At 36.2% G+C, this 21,003-nt stretch overlaps 1 protein-coding gene across 4 annotated transcripts in view; it reads right to left on the bottom strand.

Annotated features, from left to right (window-relative positions):
* Window positions 1-284: 284 nt before the first annotated feature.
* LOC122566187 (triokinase/FMN cyclase-like) overlaps window positions 285-21,003 on the bottom strand; it is a 79,860-nt gene continuing 59,141 nt past the window's right edge. For 2 of the 4 annotated variants that reach the window (XM_043723090.1, XM_043723089.1), the window contains exons 10-11: window positions 5,454-5,581; window positions 285-610 (exon numbers count right to left, since the gene is read on the bottom strand). In XM_043723090.1, the coding sequence (XP_043579025.1) occupies window positions 493-610; window positions 5,454-5,581 (246 nt within the window). In that variant the 3' untranslated portion in view covers window positions 285-492. Of the gene's footprint in view, window positions 611-5,453; window positions 5,582-21,003 lie in introns of those variants that run through there. The other 2 variants (XM_043723092.1, XM_043723091.1) reach the window with 2 other exon arrangements.

Here is a 21,003-nt window from a genome sequence, read left to right as displayed (position 1 = left end):
TCACTCGCGACCAGTGTGCAATTACTAATTCTGTATCTTCATCGTGTTCGTGGGGTGTTGAAAAATTTCATCTTAATTACCAATTTTATATTGGATGCTATGGTGTATCTGAAAGTTAGGTTTCACAGTTCGAAGACATTTATTTTTAAATGGTAGCTATAAAAGTGTACCGGTTAATACAGTATGGCACACGATTCTTAGATTTAAAGGAAAAGAATACAACAATTATGCAAGGTCAATAAATCAATGTATGGTGATTGTAGAAACATCTTTCATTAACCGTATATTTTATACTTTATTTTATTTTTTATAAATTGAAGCAAATAATACATTTATTTTTCATTATGAAATTGTTGAAAGTTTTTGACATGTTTTTACCATTTATAGTATTTTTAGTAACATATCGTAATGCGTTAATGTATAATTATGTATTTAATAAAAATGTCATAAGAAATTACAATAATATGTTTCTTAATGTCTTAATAAGCAACATTAATTAATATTTTTAAGCACATTTGTAATGGCTTCAACACAAGTCGCAACAGCATATGCACCAGCATCTACATTCTGGAAATATTGTGTTTGTTTTACATAACTAGCTCGTCCTACCCTGTAACATAAGTTAAATAAACAAATCAATTGAATTTAATGCATGTGAATAAAAGTCATGTGTTATATATATGTCGGAGATGAAAGGACATCGGGGCCTTTCTTTTGGAGTGATTAGAAAAACCCCCAATACCCTAGCCCCGACTTTTATTGTAGCTACCCTTAAGCAATAAAAATAGGAAATAGTTGTAAGACGCTAATACGATTATGTGTACTCAGGGTTTATGACGATGGGCTTGGGCTCGACGTGACATAATGAGTCGCCGAACGTAGTCGCGGTCACGGGCCTGACATGTAACAACAGAGGTATGGAATAATTATGCAGCTCTCCTTAAAAACAAAGATTGACCCGAGAGGACTATATAAGGGCAGTTCCATTTGTACTGGGAGTTAGTTATGATCGTGTATCATATCGGATTCGTCTTCCCGTAGCCGTGGATTCGTATCGAACCTAAATTCATTGTCATCGACCTCTCGTTTGTCCGATTGCCGTCATTACCTGTAACCTCTTGTAATCATCGCCGCGGTACCAATAACGATCAGCTAGAATACATAACCACGATGATCAATTCGAGTGAAGGTTCATCAGACGCCCATACTTCCAATCCTTCTCCGACATATATATGTCGGAGATGAAAGAACACCAGAGCCTTCCTTTGGAACTTTGGGAAAATCCCGTAATATTGTAATCTAGATTCTACCATAGCCGTAATTAAACAATTATCATTCAATCCGATTGTATTTATTCGAGATTTGTAACAGTGAGCTTGGGCTCGAGGCGACAATCAGTCGCCAACGCAGCCGTGGTAACAAAGGTATGGAGTAACAGTATAGCTCTACTTAAAAGAAATAGTTGTAGCGATACTTGACAGTAGACCTTCCAACGGTCTCTGTCCCGTGGCTCGCCACACGTGAGGGTAAGATGATTGCCAGATGTCGATGCGTCTCCGCAGTGCATGTTCAGCTAGCCTGAGGACCCGTTATAAATCTGAAGATTTAGCTAACTAAAGTCCTTCAAATGGACAAACAGTCTTTGTCCCAAATACGGGAAGATAGGAGAAACCTACTTTCTCACGAACGACGCTTCCCGCTAACAACTTTCCTTCAAGGGCGGCTAGCATTCTTCTCTAACCACCAACATGGAAATTGACCAATTAAGAGCAACGTCAATTTCCTTCATTTTCCGAACGAAGGCATCGCTCCACGAATCCGATGATCTCGTGCCCTTAGACACACCCCATCATAGTTGTCCCCTGTGGCATCATCGTGACGGAAAGTCACTCTCTCTCGTGCAATCTCATCGACGAGAAAAGAATAACGTCTTTACGATCAGTGAATATTTCACGTTTTATTAACCAAGAGTCAGACTTAGATTTTGTGAGAACATACATCTATTATCCCGTTAACCGCGGATTCGTTATTAAACCTAGGATCATTGTCATTAGCGCCTCGAGTATCTAATTACCACGGTTACTTGTCGAAATCTGTAATAATCATATTTGCATTAGTCAATATCTTCTCTATTGCATAACAACAGTATCTAATCACAACGAAGATTCGTTTCACGCCTGTAACCCCAACCCTAATCATAATGTGAATCCCGCATATATAATATAGGATGAGTCATAAATAAATGTTCATACTTCGAGAGGTGAATCTAGACACTAAGATAAGTAAACGACGTCTTATGTACATATATCCTACATATCTTAGTTTTCGATTTACATACGGATGTTTAAAGAAAATGTTCGAAATTTTCGCTTCCCTTCTATTTTACAGTAAGAACATTTCTTAACAATACGTCAGCAAACTATTAGGGTTAGATAGAGCCATTGAATGGCAACCATGATTTAAGTCCATTAGGGGGCGATTTGGAACAGTTTAAATTCAATTGTGTATTCAACACAAGTGAACCATTTATATGATCTGTGGAAAAGTTATATTTAAGATAATTCGAGGAATACCTGATATTTTCAAGTACTTGAGAACTCAATTTGGATACTTTTAAGATTTTTTTTTTAATCAGTAATAATTAGAAAACTAAGATATGTTATATAATATGTAGCGGCACAGGAGTTAGAGGACAATTCAAATCATGTTGTTGTTTTGCGGAAGTATCAAGATCGTTGGGATACACGTAATGTAATGATAAATAAAGTCCCGGCAAAACAATGTAGCCGCTACGTGCAATCGTCGAACAAAGACGAATTTGAATTTTCCAACACTTCTCCGATCAGTATAAATAAACGGACGCAACCGAATCAGTTCAGTTATCTATCGAGTATCCAACGAGTTATCGACGAGTATCTAACGAGCATTCATCGAGTATTTATCAGAGACCTTATTTATGATTGTTACAATATGTATGATTGATACAATATCGTTTGCACTCACACGAAATCGAATATAATACCCCGTTTCGCATATTCGTTACTCACTGCTTCTACGACATAACACAACGATCTTCACACGACCACGATAAATTCAACTCTGACAGCGTTTTCCATGCTCATTTTTCTCTTAACATACCTTGGTAACGCTCACAACACTCCTTGACAACGTTAACATATCTTGCTAATAAACAATTATCGCCCCACGCCTGATGTCACACTATCCTACATTTATATTTATGTATTTATTTAATTTAAATATATTTGACGGGTTTAAACAGCAAGTTCTCGCTATTCTAACTACCAATCTTCTAGAAATTTTCTACAGTGGTGACCCCGATGTGATAAGTGAACAAAGATAATGGCAAGCACTAACGAAGCTACGGATAGCAAGTCCAGCTAATATAACGATCAGTATGCTACCATTGGATCCCTGGAACATCACGGTGTGGTTCGCCTTATTGGAAACGCAACTCGACGCGGCGGACATCACGACCGACAAGTTAAAATTAGCGACCCTCGCTAAATGTTTCGACGGTCAGCTACTATAACAAATTGAGGCCATATTGACGAATCCCGCAGCCCCGGGACGATATGCGAAGTTAAAAGAGGAACTCATTCGCATACTAACGGATATAGATAGTGCTCGGGTAAATAAGTTGGTGAAAAGCGAAGAGATGTGCGATAGGAAGCCATCTCAGTTTTATCAGCATCTTAGAAAACTCGCTAGCCCCCCCCCCACACCTGATGATTTCATCCTCACGTTATGGAGAAATCGACTATCCGACCGCATCAGGCGTATCCTGGCCGCGATCGACGACACAAACTTAAAAAAAATTAATGCAGTCAGCGGACCTGATACCAGAGAGGAGTGCCAGCGTACTGCCCGAACAACGACGGTAATTGATCCACCAGCTCAAAACGTTGGAACAAACGAAACTTGTTTCGCCCTCTTCAACGCGTTGTGACCAAATGAACCAACTGAGGGCCCCGGTGAGTGCACTGAGTTTCAATCATCGTCCTCGTCGGCGATCGAGATCGAGGAGTCGGAATAGATCGAGGTCGCGAAAAAGATCGTGTGACTCCGGCCTATATTACTATCATCGGACATTTCGGGACCGCGCATGAAAATATCGGTCCCCTTGCAAATGGAAGCGGGGAAACGGGACCAGCCGTCCGTAAATGCGGCATACGACGACGGCTTGGGAACCCGCCGCATCTTTGTCATGGACAAGAGGACGAAAATTTCATTCTTAGTGGACCGGTGTAGACACATGCGTGTATCCGCGCAACAAGATACACGGACCCGCGAACAAAAGCGACTACGAACTGTTCGCAACCAACGGAACGCAGATCGTGATTCAGGGCACTATCACAGTGTCCATCAACCTATCGCTACGTCGAGCCTTCAGGTGGCGTTTTGTAATTGCCGATGTACAAATGCTCAAAGTTATTCTAAGGAATAAAAGATTTCAGTTTCCTTTGTTTAATGTTTTATGTTACCTATTTAAATGATCGAATGCTTACAGTTACTAATATGTGTCATGATGCGTTCTGCGTATTAGATATATGTAAATATCAGAATTAGATATCCATAAAAACATACAATTCAAGAAATTACTTTCTGTACTATTTAGAATATTATATTTCTTTTCTCAAATCTATCAAACACAGAATGCAGAAAGCAGTATTCTAGCCAGATACATATGTTTTGTTCTCTCAATTTTGTTATACAGGTATATAATTGTATGGGATCGTGGTACAATTGGGTGGTGGGTACTACATGCAAAAATAAATCAGGAAAAAGAATAAAATTTTCTCATTTTTATTTCCTAACATTTTCACTAATTTGGAGTTAATATATGGGTATTGGCAGATCTTTTAACTCATCTTTTTCGGGAATGCAGTCTTAAATTAAAAAATGTGAATCACTTTTCTAGATTTATTTTCGCATGTAGATCACCGTCCCGCCGATTATACCACGATTTTAAGGACACCCTATATACAACTTCTGAGAAAACAATTGACTTACCTCTGCAAATTTATTTATAACAAAGTAAGCGATAGTATTAATAATTACAAATAATAATGTAAATTAAAAAGTATATGAAAATTAAAAAACCAATTCTCATCATTTTTTTCCACTTCTCAACTTATAGTGTTGATCATTATAACTTTTGAAGAAATAAAGTTTATAAAATTAATTGTTATGAAATAAAATCTAGAACACATACGTTCAGTTCGAAGTAAATTTGTTTATAAGCAATTATAGTAGCGCACATTTTCAAGAGTGCTTGGGCTTATAGCAATCCACGATCCAAGCTTGTTATCAAAATCTTCCGACTCGACATAACATACAAAACAATCATCATTATGTAGAAATAATATAAAACAATTATCGCTAAAAAATCTTGATTCTTTCTACAAAAAGTATACAAACTGTTCTGCACTTACTTAGCTTTCATATTCTTCGTGGATTCACACGCTTTCCAAGTTACTACCTTTAATGCATCACAAATTTCTACTAATGGCTTGTGCAACAGGTTTTCAAAAGTATCACAAAATGCATTGAGAGCATCAACCTAATAAAACACAAAAAGTATTTAAATAGTGTGATAGCAAATTGATATTAAAATGTATAAACGATCTTTTCACATATATATACAACATTTTATTTTTCAATTTTAGACATATCTTAAGGAGATATCATTAATTAGTCCTGACACTTAATTATTATAAGTATTCATACATCCTATAAAAAGGCTATTTTTATTAATATGTAAAACATAGGTTATTTTACAGCATCATACGTTATTTAAATAAAATATCTCTTATATATGTAGGAATGATTGAAAGTTTAGCTTAAAAGAAATAAGCCAAGAAAATTTCAAATTAATATAATAATAAAAAAGAATATTTCAACACAAGACTGTTCTTTTCACGCTGTAGTGGCACGCGAGAGTAAAAAAAGTCTACGGAAAATTCGAATTTGAGAGAGACCCATATTATTGTGCCTTTGAACACTAACGATTGTTTTGGTTTACAAGGTCTAGAGGCAAATGAACTCTGGACAGATTGTTATTGCCGTTTCTTGTAATCTTCAATCAGAGTTACATAAGAAGGTTAACTTTTTGTGGTAACGTCCGTCCGATATAAATGTATGAACGTGTTCCCTAGGACAGAATATTATTATTCTTTCTTCGATCGGCATAATAGCATCGAGCGAGCGACGATTACAACTGGCATACACTATCTCTGTATCTGTACTTGTATTTATACAGATTTTAATACAACTGATTATTACAAATTCATCCACTCGTTTCTGCATCAAACAAACCTTCACGTTTAATCCACTTCAACGCAATACTCGAAGACTGTCTTTCATTTTTTCGTTGGACACACTCGCATACACATAGTCGCCTTCGGTAATCAATTCAACTCAATCGTCGTTCAGTAAGAACCTCCGCAGGTTGCTTGAGCAAATGTTTAGAAAACCGATAGCCGGCGACTTGAAGTCACCAAGCTATGAGGTGTCGATGCTATGACTCTTTAGAGAATGTGTGAAACGGTTTAACGAAGGATAAGTTGATACACAGATAGACTGATGGCAAGTGATCTGACGTTGCATTATCAAAGAATAAAAAAGTAGATAATAGGAGACTTTGTTTAAAGGATCTGACTACGGAGTGGCAAAGGCAATGATGCTTTTTGGTAAGCGGACTGTGAGGGACCGCGCGGCACTTACTCCAGAAGCTGGGAGACACGAAGTATTCACAAAATTAATTTCTAACATGTATGTCTTATATGAAAGAAATATAAAAAAAAGAATAATAAATGGAAACAATCAAGGAAATTAAATTTCTTTAAAAGTGCACCTTTAATAATATAATTTAGACAGATAAATAATAGAAATAGATTCAGCCAATCTTATAGTATACATATTGTTCGAGATAGGCAGGCGCGGATTATAAAATTTTGTAAAAACTCCGATAGCTACCATGGACACTATTCTACATTGTAATACAAAAACGAAGAGCCGCTGCGATGATCGTTTATTAGAATGTGAGATTACTGCATGTAGGACCGGGACTCGGCAGAAGAATGACTGATCGGGTGAGATGTCGATCTAGCAAAGAAAATTTCTTCCAATCAGCAAAGATGATTGTCATATATTCAGTTCGCTCCAGGATTACCAGACGATTCTCTTAATCCTACCCCCACTGCCACTGTCATTATCTATAGCAATACGATTTCATTTGTATATGTCATTTTTCGGCAATATGCGAGCTTATCCTTATCATTGTATCAAGAGTGACGAGTAGTGATATGAGTAACATGTACAAAGAGTAACATGTCCTAACTTAAGGGACCCTTACCGCAATTATATCCTCACTATAGTATACGATGTAATTTATTACTTTGTATTATTTTATTCAGTTTTTTTTCTATTCTTTTAATTTATTTTTCCTCCAGAAGTGTTTTAAATTTATCAATTATTAACATTAATTTCAATTCTTTTATAGGGATACCTAACCTAACCCCAACCTAACCCCTCTTAATGCAATTCCGGATGTTGTTCCGCAATCTAACTCTTTACGGACGGGGCCACTCGACGAGCGAACGTCGCTGTGGACGAGAGGTATTGGCGCGCATAGTTGAGAAAATATACACGTTGAATGTTTGAGTTATTTTGTTGACGCTTGTATTTTTTTCTTCAATATTTAGTTCATCATCACTGTCACTATCACTGCAAATATTGAAACATCTGAGCCGATTCCTTGTTGAACCGAGTTTGTTTCCACTGTCTGAAGCACTGGCGTCGTCTTCTATCTTGTCAGGTTCAAAGTAATATTCGTCATCGCTATTATCATTATTGAACATGTCCTTTCTGAATCTTGTAGGCATCGTGTATAAGGTATTATAAAAAATATATAAAATATATAAAAAGCTTCGGGTAATTCCATTCGTCGGGTAATACCACTAAAAGACTAAAATTCGTTTTGACTTGACCATCACCCTACATCGCGAATTTATGTGAAGCGGAAGATAAGATTTCTAAAGAATTATAATTTTCTTTCATCAAAAATATAGTATTGTTTAGTTTACCATACCCATGCGTAAATACGCATAAGATTATCGAACAGAAAAATATACGTACATCAGACATTTCATAATAAGTGTCCGGAGCTGTGAACAGATTCGGACGGCTACATGCCGACACTTGTCCGCAAAGGGCTAAATCTACACGTGATACGGGTCTAAACAATGCATTTGAAGAAATCAAGTCAAACCCTGATCCAATAGAGTATGACATAATTATTATTATTATTATTTATTCTAGTCCGTGCCTTTCGGCTTTGGACGAACTTTCGATTTACAATCCTTACATTTCTTATCTAAAACTAATGGCTACAAACTATTGCAACTTATAACTACACATTATTGCCACTTTGGTTTTTTGCCTCCTTGCCGTGCTACCTTCTTGTCATTCCACCCCGTCTTATATTGCCTTTGCCCTTCTTTTCTCTATTTCCGATCTTCATGTCAATTATTTCTTCTGTCGTCTCCTGGTTTCCAATCCCCCTCTTTTTTCACTTTTCTTCCCCTCTCTTTCTTTCCTCCATCAGTCTCTCTTCATTTTCATTCCATCTGTACCATCTATTCTCCACCTTTAGTTTCATGTAGCCTATCCTTACGTGTTCTCCCTTTTTCCTTCTTGCTCTGGCTTCCCTTCTAATCTGCTGCTGTATTTCCCTCTCTTTCCTCGTCAGGTCGTCATCTATGTATACTTCCTTTACCAGTTTGCTTTTTTCTATCATTATTCTTATCTTCTCCTCCCTTGACTTCATCGTCGCCACCATTATTGTCGTCTTTTCTCCCACTTTTATCATGTGTGCCTTTTTTACCTCTGTCTCTATTCTCATTTTATCCCTTATGAACTCCTTTACGGCCTCTTCTTTGTTTCCTTCCGACTGTACCTGTCTAATGTGTTTTTGAACTCTTCTTTATCTCCCGCCTTGCCCGTGTTTCTTGGCCTTCCTCTGGCTGTCGCCATCTGTTGTCTCTTTGCCTAACTTTCTGCTTCGCTTCTGACTTCCCAACCTCTTCTTTTTTGGATTTTCTTACTTGTAAATCTCCCTTGTTTTTGTCTTCTTTTTCACTTTTCCTTATTTCCTCCTCGTATATTCACACTTTATTCTTATTCTTATTTCTTTTCCTTTTTCCCCTCACATTTCACTTTTTCTACAGAGCTACGCGTCCACGTGTTACCCTCACCTCGCACCTAACCGAAAATTCAGAGTATGACATAATAAAATGCAAAAGTTATCAGAGAAATCAATGGCGATCTACTGATAGGACTAAAATATTCGGTTTCAATCAATCATTTTCAGAAGTAAAAGAAGGTGTGAAAAAACATGATTTCAGGGTCAAGCAATGTGACGATAAATGCTATTCCATTTCCAGTCAAGAATATGCAAAATAAAGAGATGCTACCATTTAAAAAGCGACTGAATGAAGTGTTAACTAATATAAAAGGAGTATTGGTGATACCCAAAAAGATGCCACCCAGCAGATAATTAAATTCGATCCTTGAATCGTCGAATTGGAAACCATTTCAAATCTGCCCATGGAAATGAATGTGTACGACAATCCGAATTCTTCCAATTTGAAATCAAGAAATTCTCCATCCATGAAGAAGGAGCACGTGCTTAATAATAACACATAATATTGAAACGTGCAAGAATCACTATCAGCCATCTCAAACCAGTTTAGTTTCGTTTCCACCTCTACGTCGACAAGTGTTATATTCAGTTAAGAGAAGGTCCAACAATGTAAACAAATAAGTTAGAGGAAGTCCTGTTTGTGTGTTCCTCTTCAAGGCTTTATATATCACATAGCGACAATATGAGTGTTCCGAGAACTTCAAAAATTTTCAATATTCAGTGAGGGTAAAATTGCTAGTTAATTTTTAATAAGAGTTTTCTGTTGAGTGCCGAAGTGTGCAGACGTGTGTTTAGTGCTCTGTGAAGTTCGTAAAACAACACGTGACGCCCATCCGTCGAAAGTGAATCGAAGAAAAAAACAAAACCAAGTGTTCTCAAAGCTTACTAGTGGAAAACTCAACGCTGCTAATCTCTGACCCGAATCATAGCCTCTGGACTAGTCATTTCAAATTGAATTAACTAGCTCGATGATGGCCCAAACATCTCTTCCTCCCCGTGGCAAAGGGACAATGTATCTCTCCATTCAAACGATGCGAGTAACATAAAAAAAACGAAAACTGGAAACAAATAAAATAAATACAAACAATAGTTAAAATAAACCGCAAACAAACCACATGACCACCTACAACAGATTCTCAGTACTTGAATCCACAGACGACACCATGGACATAGCCGAAATACCAATTAATCAACATACTCAGAGAATTCCCCCTCCCCCGCCTATATTCATTGATGATGTCATCGACATACAAACAATGATTAAGTCCATTGAGAAAGACATCTGCAAAAAGGACTACAAACTAAAAATAAACAACAACAAAATCAAAATCCTGCTAACGAACCCAGACTCATGTAGAAAGCCTACAAAGCTACTAAAGACGGTGAATACAAACTTCCACACATACCAGCTTAAACAAGAAAGACCTTTGCGAGTGGTTTTACGCAACATTCACCACTAAGCAAACTTAGATGAAATGAAATTTGAACTTTTAAAACACGACCACGAAGTAATCAACATTAGTAACATAAGGCATAGAATCTCGAAAAACCCGCTATCCTTATTTTTATTGACATAAAACAAAAGCCTAACAATAAATAAATTTATAACATCAATCGTCTAATGAATTCAGTAGTAAAATTTGAACCACCTTTTGTTAAAAAAGAGATAGTGCAATGAAAAAGATGGCAAAGGTACGGTCACACACAGAAATACTGCAACCATAACTTCCGCTGCGTTAAGTGTGCAGGTAGTCACCCCCCTGACCAATGCACTAAATCTCCGGATACCCCGGCGAAGTGTATCCTCTGTCAAGGAGAGCATCCCGCAAACTACAAAGGTTGCTCAGCCTACAAGACCTTGCACAATAATAAGTATCCTAAACACAGAGCCAAGGAGACAACCAACCAAGACTCAGTCCACAAAAATTCTCCACACCCTCAGTCTCTTATGCTCAGGCAGTGCAAGGAAATCAAACGAAAATCCATAGTGAACATTCTCAAAATAGGGTTCTCAGCTCACAAAACACGGACAACTTCACTAGACTCGAAAAACTAATCGAGAAACAATCAGAGCAAATTAACAACTTATTATCATTATTAACACTCTTCATGGATAAATTAATACGCACAGAAGCAAAATAAAACCAAGACGCATAGTTCTTTGGAATGCCAACGGTCCAGCTCAACGCAAATTCGAACTAGAACTCTTTCTAAAACAACAGCAAATCGACGTAATGCTCATATCTGAAACCCACTTCACCGACAAAAACTATCTGAAAATAAACGGTTATAACTTCTATCATACCCAACATCCCAGTGGAAAAGCCCACAGCGGCACCGGAATCATCAAATCCAGCATCAAGCATTCCGAACTTCCATCATTCCAGAAAGACTACCTCCAAGCTACAAACGTAGCAATAGAAGACTGCCATGGTACAAACAGCACTTCAGCAGTACATTGACCTCCCAGGCACTCCATTGCCAAAAAAGACTTTGATAACTTCCTTGACGCTCTGGGCAATAGATTCATAACTGGAGGAGACTATAACGCCAAACATACCCAATGGGGCAGCAAACTGGTCACAGTAAGAGGCAAAAATCTCTTAAATAGCATAATCACCAACAATCTCAACTACCTCACCATATATGAACCCACATACTGGCCCACTGACACTAACAAAATACCTGACTTACTTGACTTCTTCATAACCAAAAATATCTCACCAAGATATGTCNCAAATCAACTCCTCGGCGGATCTCTCTTCTGACCATTCTTCCGTAATAGCAACAGTCAGTTCAACAATTATCGAGAATCCACCTAATGACTTTATTCATAACCAACTCACCAACTGGCAGCTCTTTAGAGAAGTCTTTAATCACTCAACTTCAGGCTTAATTTCGCTAAAAACTAATGAAGATGTCGAAACAGCCACGGAATACTTAAAAACGAGCATAATAAACGCTATCCGCTCCTCCACACCTACTAAGACTTCTATCAGGAAACGTGAATGTTCCCATTACATATTAAAAAAAATAGTAGAGAAACGTAGACTAAGAAGAGTATGGCAGACCCATAGAATACCGGATAACAAACGCAAACTAAACAATGCAACTAGGAAATTAACCAAAATCATCAAAAATTATAAAAATGACTGTTTTCAAAAATATCTTGCCAATTTGTCCCCCACAGCTGACTCCAACTACTCACTATGAAAGGCTTCCAGGAAACTCACGCGCCCCCCGCAAATAATCCCTCCAATCCGCCGTCCGCAAGGTGGATGGGCGCGTAGCCCTATAGAGAAAGCCAATCTGTTTGATAAACACCTATCTAACGTAGTTAAACCCCATCCCTCCAAAATTGCCGCGGATATTACTGAATACCGGCACTCTCCCTTCCAAATGTCTCCTCCTGTTGAACCCTTCACTTCTGTAGAAATTACAGAATTAATCCGTCGCCTAAATCCCAGGCAAGCAGCAGGGCATGACCTAATTTGCAATAAAGCAATCAAGGAACTTCCCATAAAAGGGATTGCACTCATAACATCAATTTTTAACGCAATTCTTCGCCTTGAATACTATCCTAAGGCCTGGAAAATTTCACTGATTACTCTCATCCCTAAACCCGGAAAACCAATATATGAAACTAGCTCCTATCGCCCAATTAGTCTTCTACCTACCTTGTCAAAATTATTCGAGAAGATTCTAACGAAACGACTCCTTCCACTCCTAGAGGATTCGAAAACACTGCCAGATCATCAATTCGGTTTTGGGAAACAACATTCTACAATAGAGCAAATCCATCGCATAACACACGATATCAGCCAAATCCTAGAAAAGAAAAATATTGGTCAGCGGTATTCCTTGACATTCAACAGGCATTCGACGAAGTATGGCATGAGGGGCTTCTATATAAACTTTAAAAAATCCTACCACACATCTACTACTCCATCCTAAAGTCCTACCTAACCAAAAGACAGTTCATGGTTAAATACTTAGACGCCACTACCACAACATTCCCAATAGAAGCTGGCATACTCCAAGGTAGTGTNCCTTGGACCCCTGCTGTTCTCCATCTACACTGCCGATTTACCAATATCAACAGAGATAACAACAGCGACATTTGCTGACGACACAGCAGTACTAGCATAGTACCCATATATATAACATATATCAGACCCAATAGACCCATAGTATAGCATATCAGACCCAATAATGGCATCCTCCACTCTCCAGCGAGGTCTCGTCTCTATGGAAAAGTGGTTCCACAAATGGGGCTTCAAAATTAACGAAAATAAATCCACACATGTAACCTTCACGCTGCGAAAACAAACCTGCCCTCAGGTGACCATCAATAATATTACTCTTCTTAACAAGGACTCAGTCAGATATCTGGGCATGGTTCTGGACAGGAGATTGACATGCAAACAACATACCATAGACAAATCGAAGCCACTCAAGGCTAAACTCAAAGAATTCTACTAGCTCATTGGCCGTCGCTCCAACTTAAGCATACAGAGCAAAATATTGCTATATAAAGCCATACTAAAACCTGTTTGGACCTATGGGATCCAACTATGGGGAACTGCGAGTAGCTCCAACATAGAAATTCTTCAGCGATTCCAATCAAAAACACTAAGATCCTTAATAAATGCACTTGGTATGTCACCAACGAAACAATCCACCGCGACCTCAAGATACCCACAGTCAAAGAAGAAATATACAAATTCAAAAGCAGATATAACACAAGAATCAACAACCACCACAACCCATAAGTCACTCCACTACTTGACACGACGGATCAAACCCGCAGACTAAAAAGAAAATACACTTTAGATTGAAGCATTAAATTCAACTAGAATCAAACATAATATAAATTATTATAATCCAAGTTACTGTACCACGGCAAACGAAGTTACTTAAAATTCTCAATGAGAATTGCTTGTAAATCGACGACCAAATAAAAAAAATTTACATACATACATTAAAATATTGCAATCTTTTGGAAGACGGCGCAAAATATCGTAAAATGCTACTAGTCTGGCAATGCTTGGACAACATACTACAAAATTTCAATTCATTTATATTTATCTTATTCAAATTTCAACAAATTTATATGTGATTGCATTACATCGTAATGCATTATAACACAAAATCACCAGGAACATGTTTTAATAGTGTAATAGACTAAATAATGGACTAAATTGAAAATTGCCGCTTGTATCCGTACTGATACAAATTATGCTCAATGTATTGATAGTGTACAGAAAATGACGATTATGCAAGAAGAAACTTCTCTTCGAAATTGAGATCTATCATTAGTTCGTGCTGATTACCGATATATATCATGGAGCATAGAATAATTCCCATTGGCTTCATCAATAACACGCTTCCACAATTTTAATACTTATTATTATATCATATTATCATGTTCTTTGTTTAATTTAATGTTGTTTTAGTTTTAGTTTCTTTATTTTAGTGATTATATTGTCATTTACTTGTAATATGCTATCGTAATATAATAAATGAAGTCAGTTTAAGAACTAATGAAACTTTAAACATTTTTTTCCAAGAGAACAGATCATTTACGACTCATGGTTTCTTTGAAACTTCTTTCTCTCGTGATGAGTACTATATGATGCAACAAAAAATGATTAATCCTAAAAGTCATGCTCAAAGTCAATTTGTAATCCATTTTTTAAATAAATAGATCTCTACCAATCTGAAGATGTAAAATCATCTCCCAGAGCCATGACCAATAAATTTTTGACATCCTGTACGGGTTTGGTAGAATTATATATATGTCGCAGATGAAAGGACACCTGGGCCTTCCCTTTGGAATTCTAGAGAAAATCCCCAATACTTTAGTCTTTATGATTTAACCCGATTATAATTGTCCGAGATTTGTGATAATGAACTTGAACTCGAAATGACAATTAGTCGCTAAACGTAGCCGCGTTCACGGGATGAACGTTTACCTAATAGAGATATAGAGTAATTGTATAGCTCTCCTTAAGAAGAAATAATTGTAGCGGCACTCGACAGTAAATATTCCAACAGTTTCTGTCTCGTGGCTCGCCACACACAGGTCCTATTCTTCGGGCAAGATAATTACCAGATGTTGATGCATCTCCACAGTACATGTTCAGCTAGCCTGAGGAGCCGCTATAAATCTTAGGATTTTGTTAACTGAGGTCCTTCAAACGGACAAACAGTCTTTATCCTAACAGTCCCTAAATCTATCACCTACTATGGGAAGATATGGGAAATCTGCGTTTCTCACGAACGACGCTTCCCGCTAGCAACTTTCTCTCAAGGGCGGTTAGCATCCTTCTTTAACCACCAACATAGAAATAATCAATTAACAGGAACGCCCATTTCCCCCACTTTCCGAACGAAGGCTTTTTTTGACGAATCCGATGATCTCGTGTCCTTAGATACACCCCATTATAGTTTTTCTCTGCAGCATCATCGTAACGGAAAGACATTCTCGTGCGATCTCACCAGCGAGTAAAACAACGTCTTTACGATCAGTGGATACTTCACGTTTTTAACAAGGATTCCGACTTAGACTTTGGAAGAAAGTATATTTGTTATCCCGTTGACTGCGAATACGTTATTAAACCTAAGATCATTGCCATTAGCATCTCGAGTGTCTAATTACCAGGTCACTTGTTAAATTCTGTAATAATCATGTTTGTACTAGTAAATATCTTCTCTATTGCATAACAACAATGTCTAATCCAAATGAAGATTCGTTACAGGCCCTTAATCCTAATCATAATGAGAACCCGACATATACATACATCAAACTTGTTACTAACTTAAAATACAATCGTTACAATTATTAATGTCATGCAATTAGAAGTGGAAATAGACATCATATTATTAGTATTTTTAATTTCGCACCACCCTGCAGAAGATTGCAATATGCCTAATAAGCTATGTAGTAAGTAAATAAGTAATCTCAGGCATTGGTTATGAGTATTGTTATATGTGTAAATAAAATGTAAATAAAATAATTATTATTTCATACTTTTTAGTGTATCTAATTTATATAAATGCGATGAAAATTATTTTTCACTCTTGAGCGCATTTCGAAGTCGGTAATATCTTTTTGGAAAAATGTTTTGTTTATATTTATATTGTATAAGTATAATGTTTCCTGCAACGGAAACAGAAGTTGATGTCTATATTGACAAACGCACCCATCGCACGATTTGCTCATGCAGAAAAAATGATTGAATTAGCGCTCGTCTAGATTGCTGCATTGAATGTAACGCACAACGAAGAAATTAAATAATGAATGTTCAAGACATCCAGTCATGATTTGTGACAATAAAAGAATATAAAATGATCAAATAGATTTATATAGGGATTGACGTTGTCGCTCGTCGAATATTCGGGAAAACTTTGCATTCCGTTTTGTCCTTGCCTATTGTGAAAAGTACTGCTAAAACCCATCAACGAATAATAGAACAAAGGCTTGAACAGGAGAGACAAAAGTGGGGTCATATAGGATTAGTTGATTATTGATGAGATATTAATTGTATCTTGCAAAAACTTACGGCTAATTCATTTAAGACTATAAGAATTCAAGGTCAATGAAAAATTATTTGATGGCTTTGTTGACAATATACAATTTACTTTGTGTTTTGTACAACATTAGTGGTGTGCTACAGAGATTAATTTATAATACCAGTTTTCATTCTATGAATTCATCATTAATATGAAGATGCGTAACTTTGCATCATGCTAAAGGATGGTACAGAGTTTATCGACCTATTAAATAATTTACAGTATGGTGAAGTAATAACTTCTCAGTTAGAAATACTATGCGTGCAAAGGAGAGTTCCTTTAACCGGAGAGTGTGAAGATGCTATAGCAGTAAGAATACTTCTGACAGTAAAATTAGTGGACGAATATAACACAAAAGTTACTAATATGTTGACGGAATCACGTTGTATGTACATTATTATTTCATCAGACGAATCTCGGGAAGCAGATAATAATTGTGGAGAATTGTTGCATACAATAACATTAGCTGAAGAAACACATCAATTCCTCAATGGTTTGTTAAACAGCACAATGAGAATATCTGATGTAGTACCATATAAAATTCTGAAACTGCATGATGAAAGACCGCTTGCAGAAGTGCGAAGTTTAGGAGGACTTCTTCCACAAGGAAATAGCTGAGGTCTACTTCCTACAAACAATGTGTAAAGAAACGATCCAAGTATGCTTAAAACGAGGAGTTAATAGTAAAAGGTACGAGTTAAGTCGGTTTTGTGCGACAAGCCTACCTACAGAAATGGACGTTGTATACTTGCAGAGACAATTTTGTAAAAAAACTACCAAATTTTATTGCTTTCAGCAACGAGTTTATGCAGAAACAATTAAATACAATAAAATAAAATCGATGAATAATAATAGGTGATTTGCAATAAAAATAGATAAGAATAAATAAACAGAAAGAACTCTGCTGACGAGACTACTCGATGCACTACCCCTACAAGATATAGAAACCTTCATCCCAATAGCATAATTCAATTCAAAACAATTGATGAACATACATAAAAATTAATTTTTTGCAGTAATCAATAGTTGACAATATATAAATGTGAGAAATTCTGTAACGGAATCAACAGCAGAACATACCCTAAATAATAAAAAAGATCATCTCAATATCAATCCAACAATTGCAGAACAGTCACTGAACGCACATAAATGAAATTAATGAACAGCAAATTCCTTGCAGTAACAATAGTTAACGATGGATATATCGAGAAAATTTTGCAAACGAAATCAATCGCTGAACTACCCTTGCAAGGTGCAAAGGTTCATCAAATATAAAAATTGGATTTTTATGAGAAAAGTAGTTTACAAAAACTAATAAAAAAGAATTGCCTTAACGGGACCAATCGGAATACATGTCTTACAAAATACAAAAAAGATGATTGTGATTAATCAAGTTGTTTCGGAGAACGAAACAAAAAACGAAATATTCATCAAATTAAGATACCTTTTTTGTTTATTGAAGTCGATATAAAAATAATAGTTTAGATAAAAATGACAGACCCGGTTCTAAATTTGGAGATGGTACTGTTATGCTGGTACTATTAAATATGAAATTATTAAAACCGATAATTGGTGTAACGCAAGACTGGGGCTTTCAATTGTCAAGATATGCCTGGGCAACGAAAACAAGCGGGATATAAGTAACAGCAGTCAAATTAGCAAGTATATCAATCTTCATATCAAAAAATCCAAAAGAGAAATAAGTAAAGTTCTAACAATACTTAATAAATTGTCGCGCTGGAGGAACTCGTCTCTTTCAGCCCAGCATCTAAAATATTTTGCAAGAAAGAAGAAAAAAATATTGATAAAACTGATTTACCAATTTCACTAATATTGTCATATACGGCTTGAAAGAATCGATATATTTTTAACCTTGTTTCAAAGCATTGCGCTGAGTAGCACTACGCATCGCTAGCAAAACCCCACCTCTTCTAACAGTTTTTGTCCCAAAAACCTATACTAACTATTAAATTCACTTAACTAGTCAATAAAAATACAAGTTTTAAAAGAGAAAGTTTCTAGTACTAGATTGTTGTTAGGTTTCTAGTACTAGAAACTTCCTAGAACTTGCTAGAGTGAACTAAAGTTTGTGCTTTTCCGAAGTACAATCCTGTCAACAACCCTAATTTACATGTTATTTTGGCCAATTATTTCACATCATTTGAGAAAATGAAAATTATTTTTTCCAAATTAAACAATAAAAAGTCTTTAGATTATAATAACATCCCGAATTACGTTTTTGAAACATCTGCCCTATAGTTACATTCTTTATTATACGATATTACCTAGTAATTCATTTAACTTGAAATACTTTCCATTCGCATGGAAAATAGCCAACCCTCTAATTCAGAGCAGTCGAATTTTTTCTCCGCCCAGATAACATGTACTACTCATATAGATAACCGATTGCCCCACTATGAGCAAGTTAGCCCCTAGTCTATAGATCTTCCTTTAGACAACAGCTAAATGTCTGCTCACCCTATTACGATCAGATAGGAATGCGTTATAGTTATAATTTATAACTGTTGGCCTATTGTAATCTATTGTTTCTATTCCAAAGCAAACAAAAGTATGTACCCAATATGAGCATTGTTGTTTCGTCAACAAGTGGTGGTACATCGACTGAAACGTTAGTAAGGAAGATGAGTAGTCTACTAGCGCCAACCGATACCTTGATTTTATGCATATCATAGTAGGAAAAGTGGAAAACTTATAGGTGGATCCAAACACAGGATATAATTATTTATTAACAAATAATAATTAAAAAAATGTATATCCATACTCATTGCTACTAGGTAGGAACAGATCCCCTTACAAATTGCATAATTTCAGTCTCTATGAAATATCTCGTTGTTCGATCCTGCAACTTCTTGGATTGTTGAAAATATCATTTTTAATGTATAAAAATCTTTAAATTTAGTTTGGAATTGTTCCGTAATTTCTGTTAACGGTGCTGTGAATTTTTGAAAATTTGCATTTGCGTGTTCATTTGTTATCTCTTTACGATATGGAAAATGATGAAATTGGGAGGTTTCTGTTTTTAATGTAAATAAGTAGATTTATTTCTGGAAGCCGGTAATGTGTTCAATTAATTCTGATATCTTTTGGTTCTGCTTTTGTAAATTTAGGTTTAAATGGTTGAGGTGATATATAAGTCTATCAAAAATGCTAATTCACTTAAAAACAAAATATCTTCAAATTAATGCAATAAATCCTCACCTTTTTTATTTCATTTTTTAAAAATTCGCCTACTTTATTTCTTAATGAAAAGAATTGGGATAAGCTGTTCGCTGAACTCAACCAGCGTATATCTGTATGCAAGGATGGGCCTTCATACGTGGCACTAATTTCCTGTAAGAAGTTTTTAAACTTTTTAGGCGTGAATGCATTATTTGTACTTCTAATCAAATTAGTAACTTTCATTACAGTTTTCATCGTGGAATTTAATATTATAATCTTTCCACATATAACGGCTCTCGATGCAAGATACAATGAAATGTTGAATCATTTTCTCTCAATAGCCCTTTTAAGCTACGTAAAATAAAAACAACAGGCTATAATAAGCCAAAAATTATAAATTATGATGTATTCGTATTTGACCGTAGTGATATGAATTGAATTAGCTTTAGTTGCTAAAGGAAGAGACATAGAGTGATGACTAACTCATTTGTGGTAGAAAATCTATAGAGCAATCAGCTCTGCTCCGCGAGTCGTCATTTCGTCACTCCTGCTCTTCTCGAAAGGTAGTAGATTTTATCAAATCCGTTTAGTTAGAGACCTTCTCCCTGATATCAGTAAGACATTTGACAGAGTAGCTAATAAGTCAATAAACTCTCACTACATTCTCAATCATATTATTCCTAACGATTAATTCGCTTTTCATTCAAAATACAACACCATTCATGCTATCAGTAAGTTTATATATGATATTTGCTGGGCAACGAACACCGATAGATTTGTAGGAGTACTGCTAATCGACCTTGAAAACCCCCTTGGATACGGTGTGGTTGGATGCGTTGTTCTACAAGCTAGTCTAAAAAATCTTCAAGTGATATGAGTTCGTCCACAGTTTTCTGACTTAATAATGGTGTTCAATAGGACACGATAAATTCACCCTTGCATTTCGATATTTATTTCGACGATTTACTGTTACTCTTTGACCTAAACAATCAGGATGAGAAATCTGTAACCGCTGTTGCAAATAA

This window comes from Bombus pyrosoma, linkage group LG3 (assembly GCF_014825855.1).
Source record: "Bombus pyrosoma isolate SC7728 linkage group LG3, ASM1482585v1, whole genome shotgun sequence".
Lineage (NCBI taxonomy): Eukaryota > Metazoa > Arthropoda > Insecta > Hymenoptera > Apidae > Bombus > Bombus pyrosoma.
The sequence above is the reverse complement of the archived record's forward strand: the minus strand, read 5'-3'. Positions and strand labels throughout refer to the sequence as shown.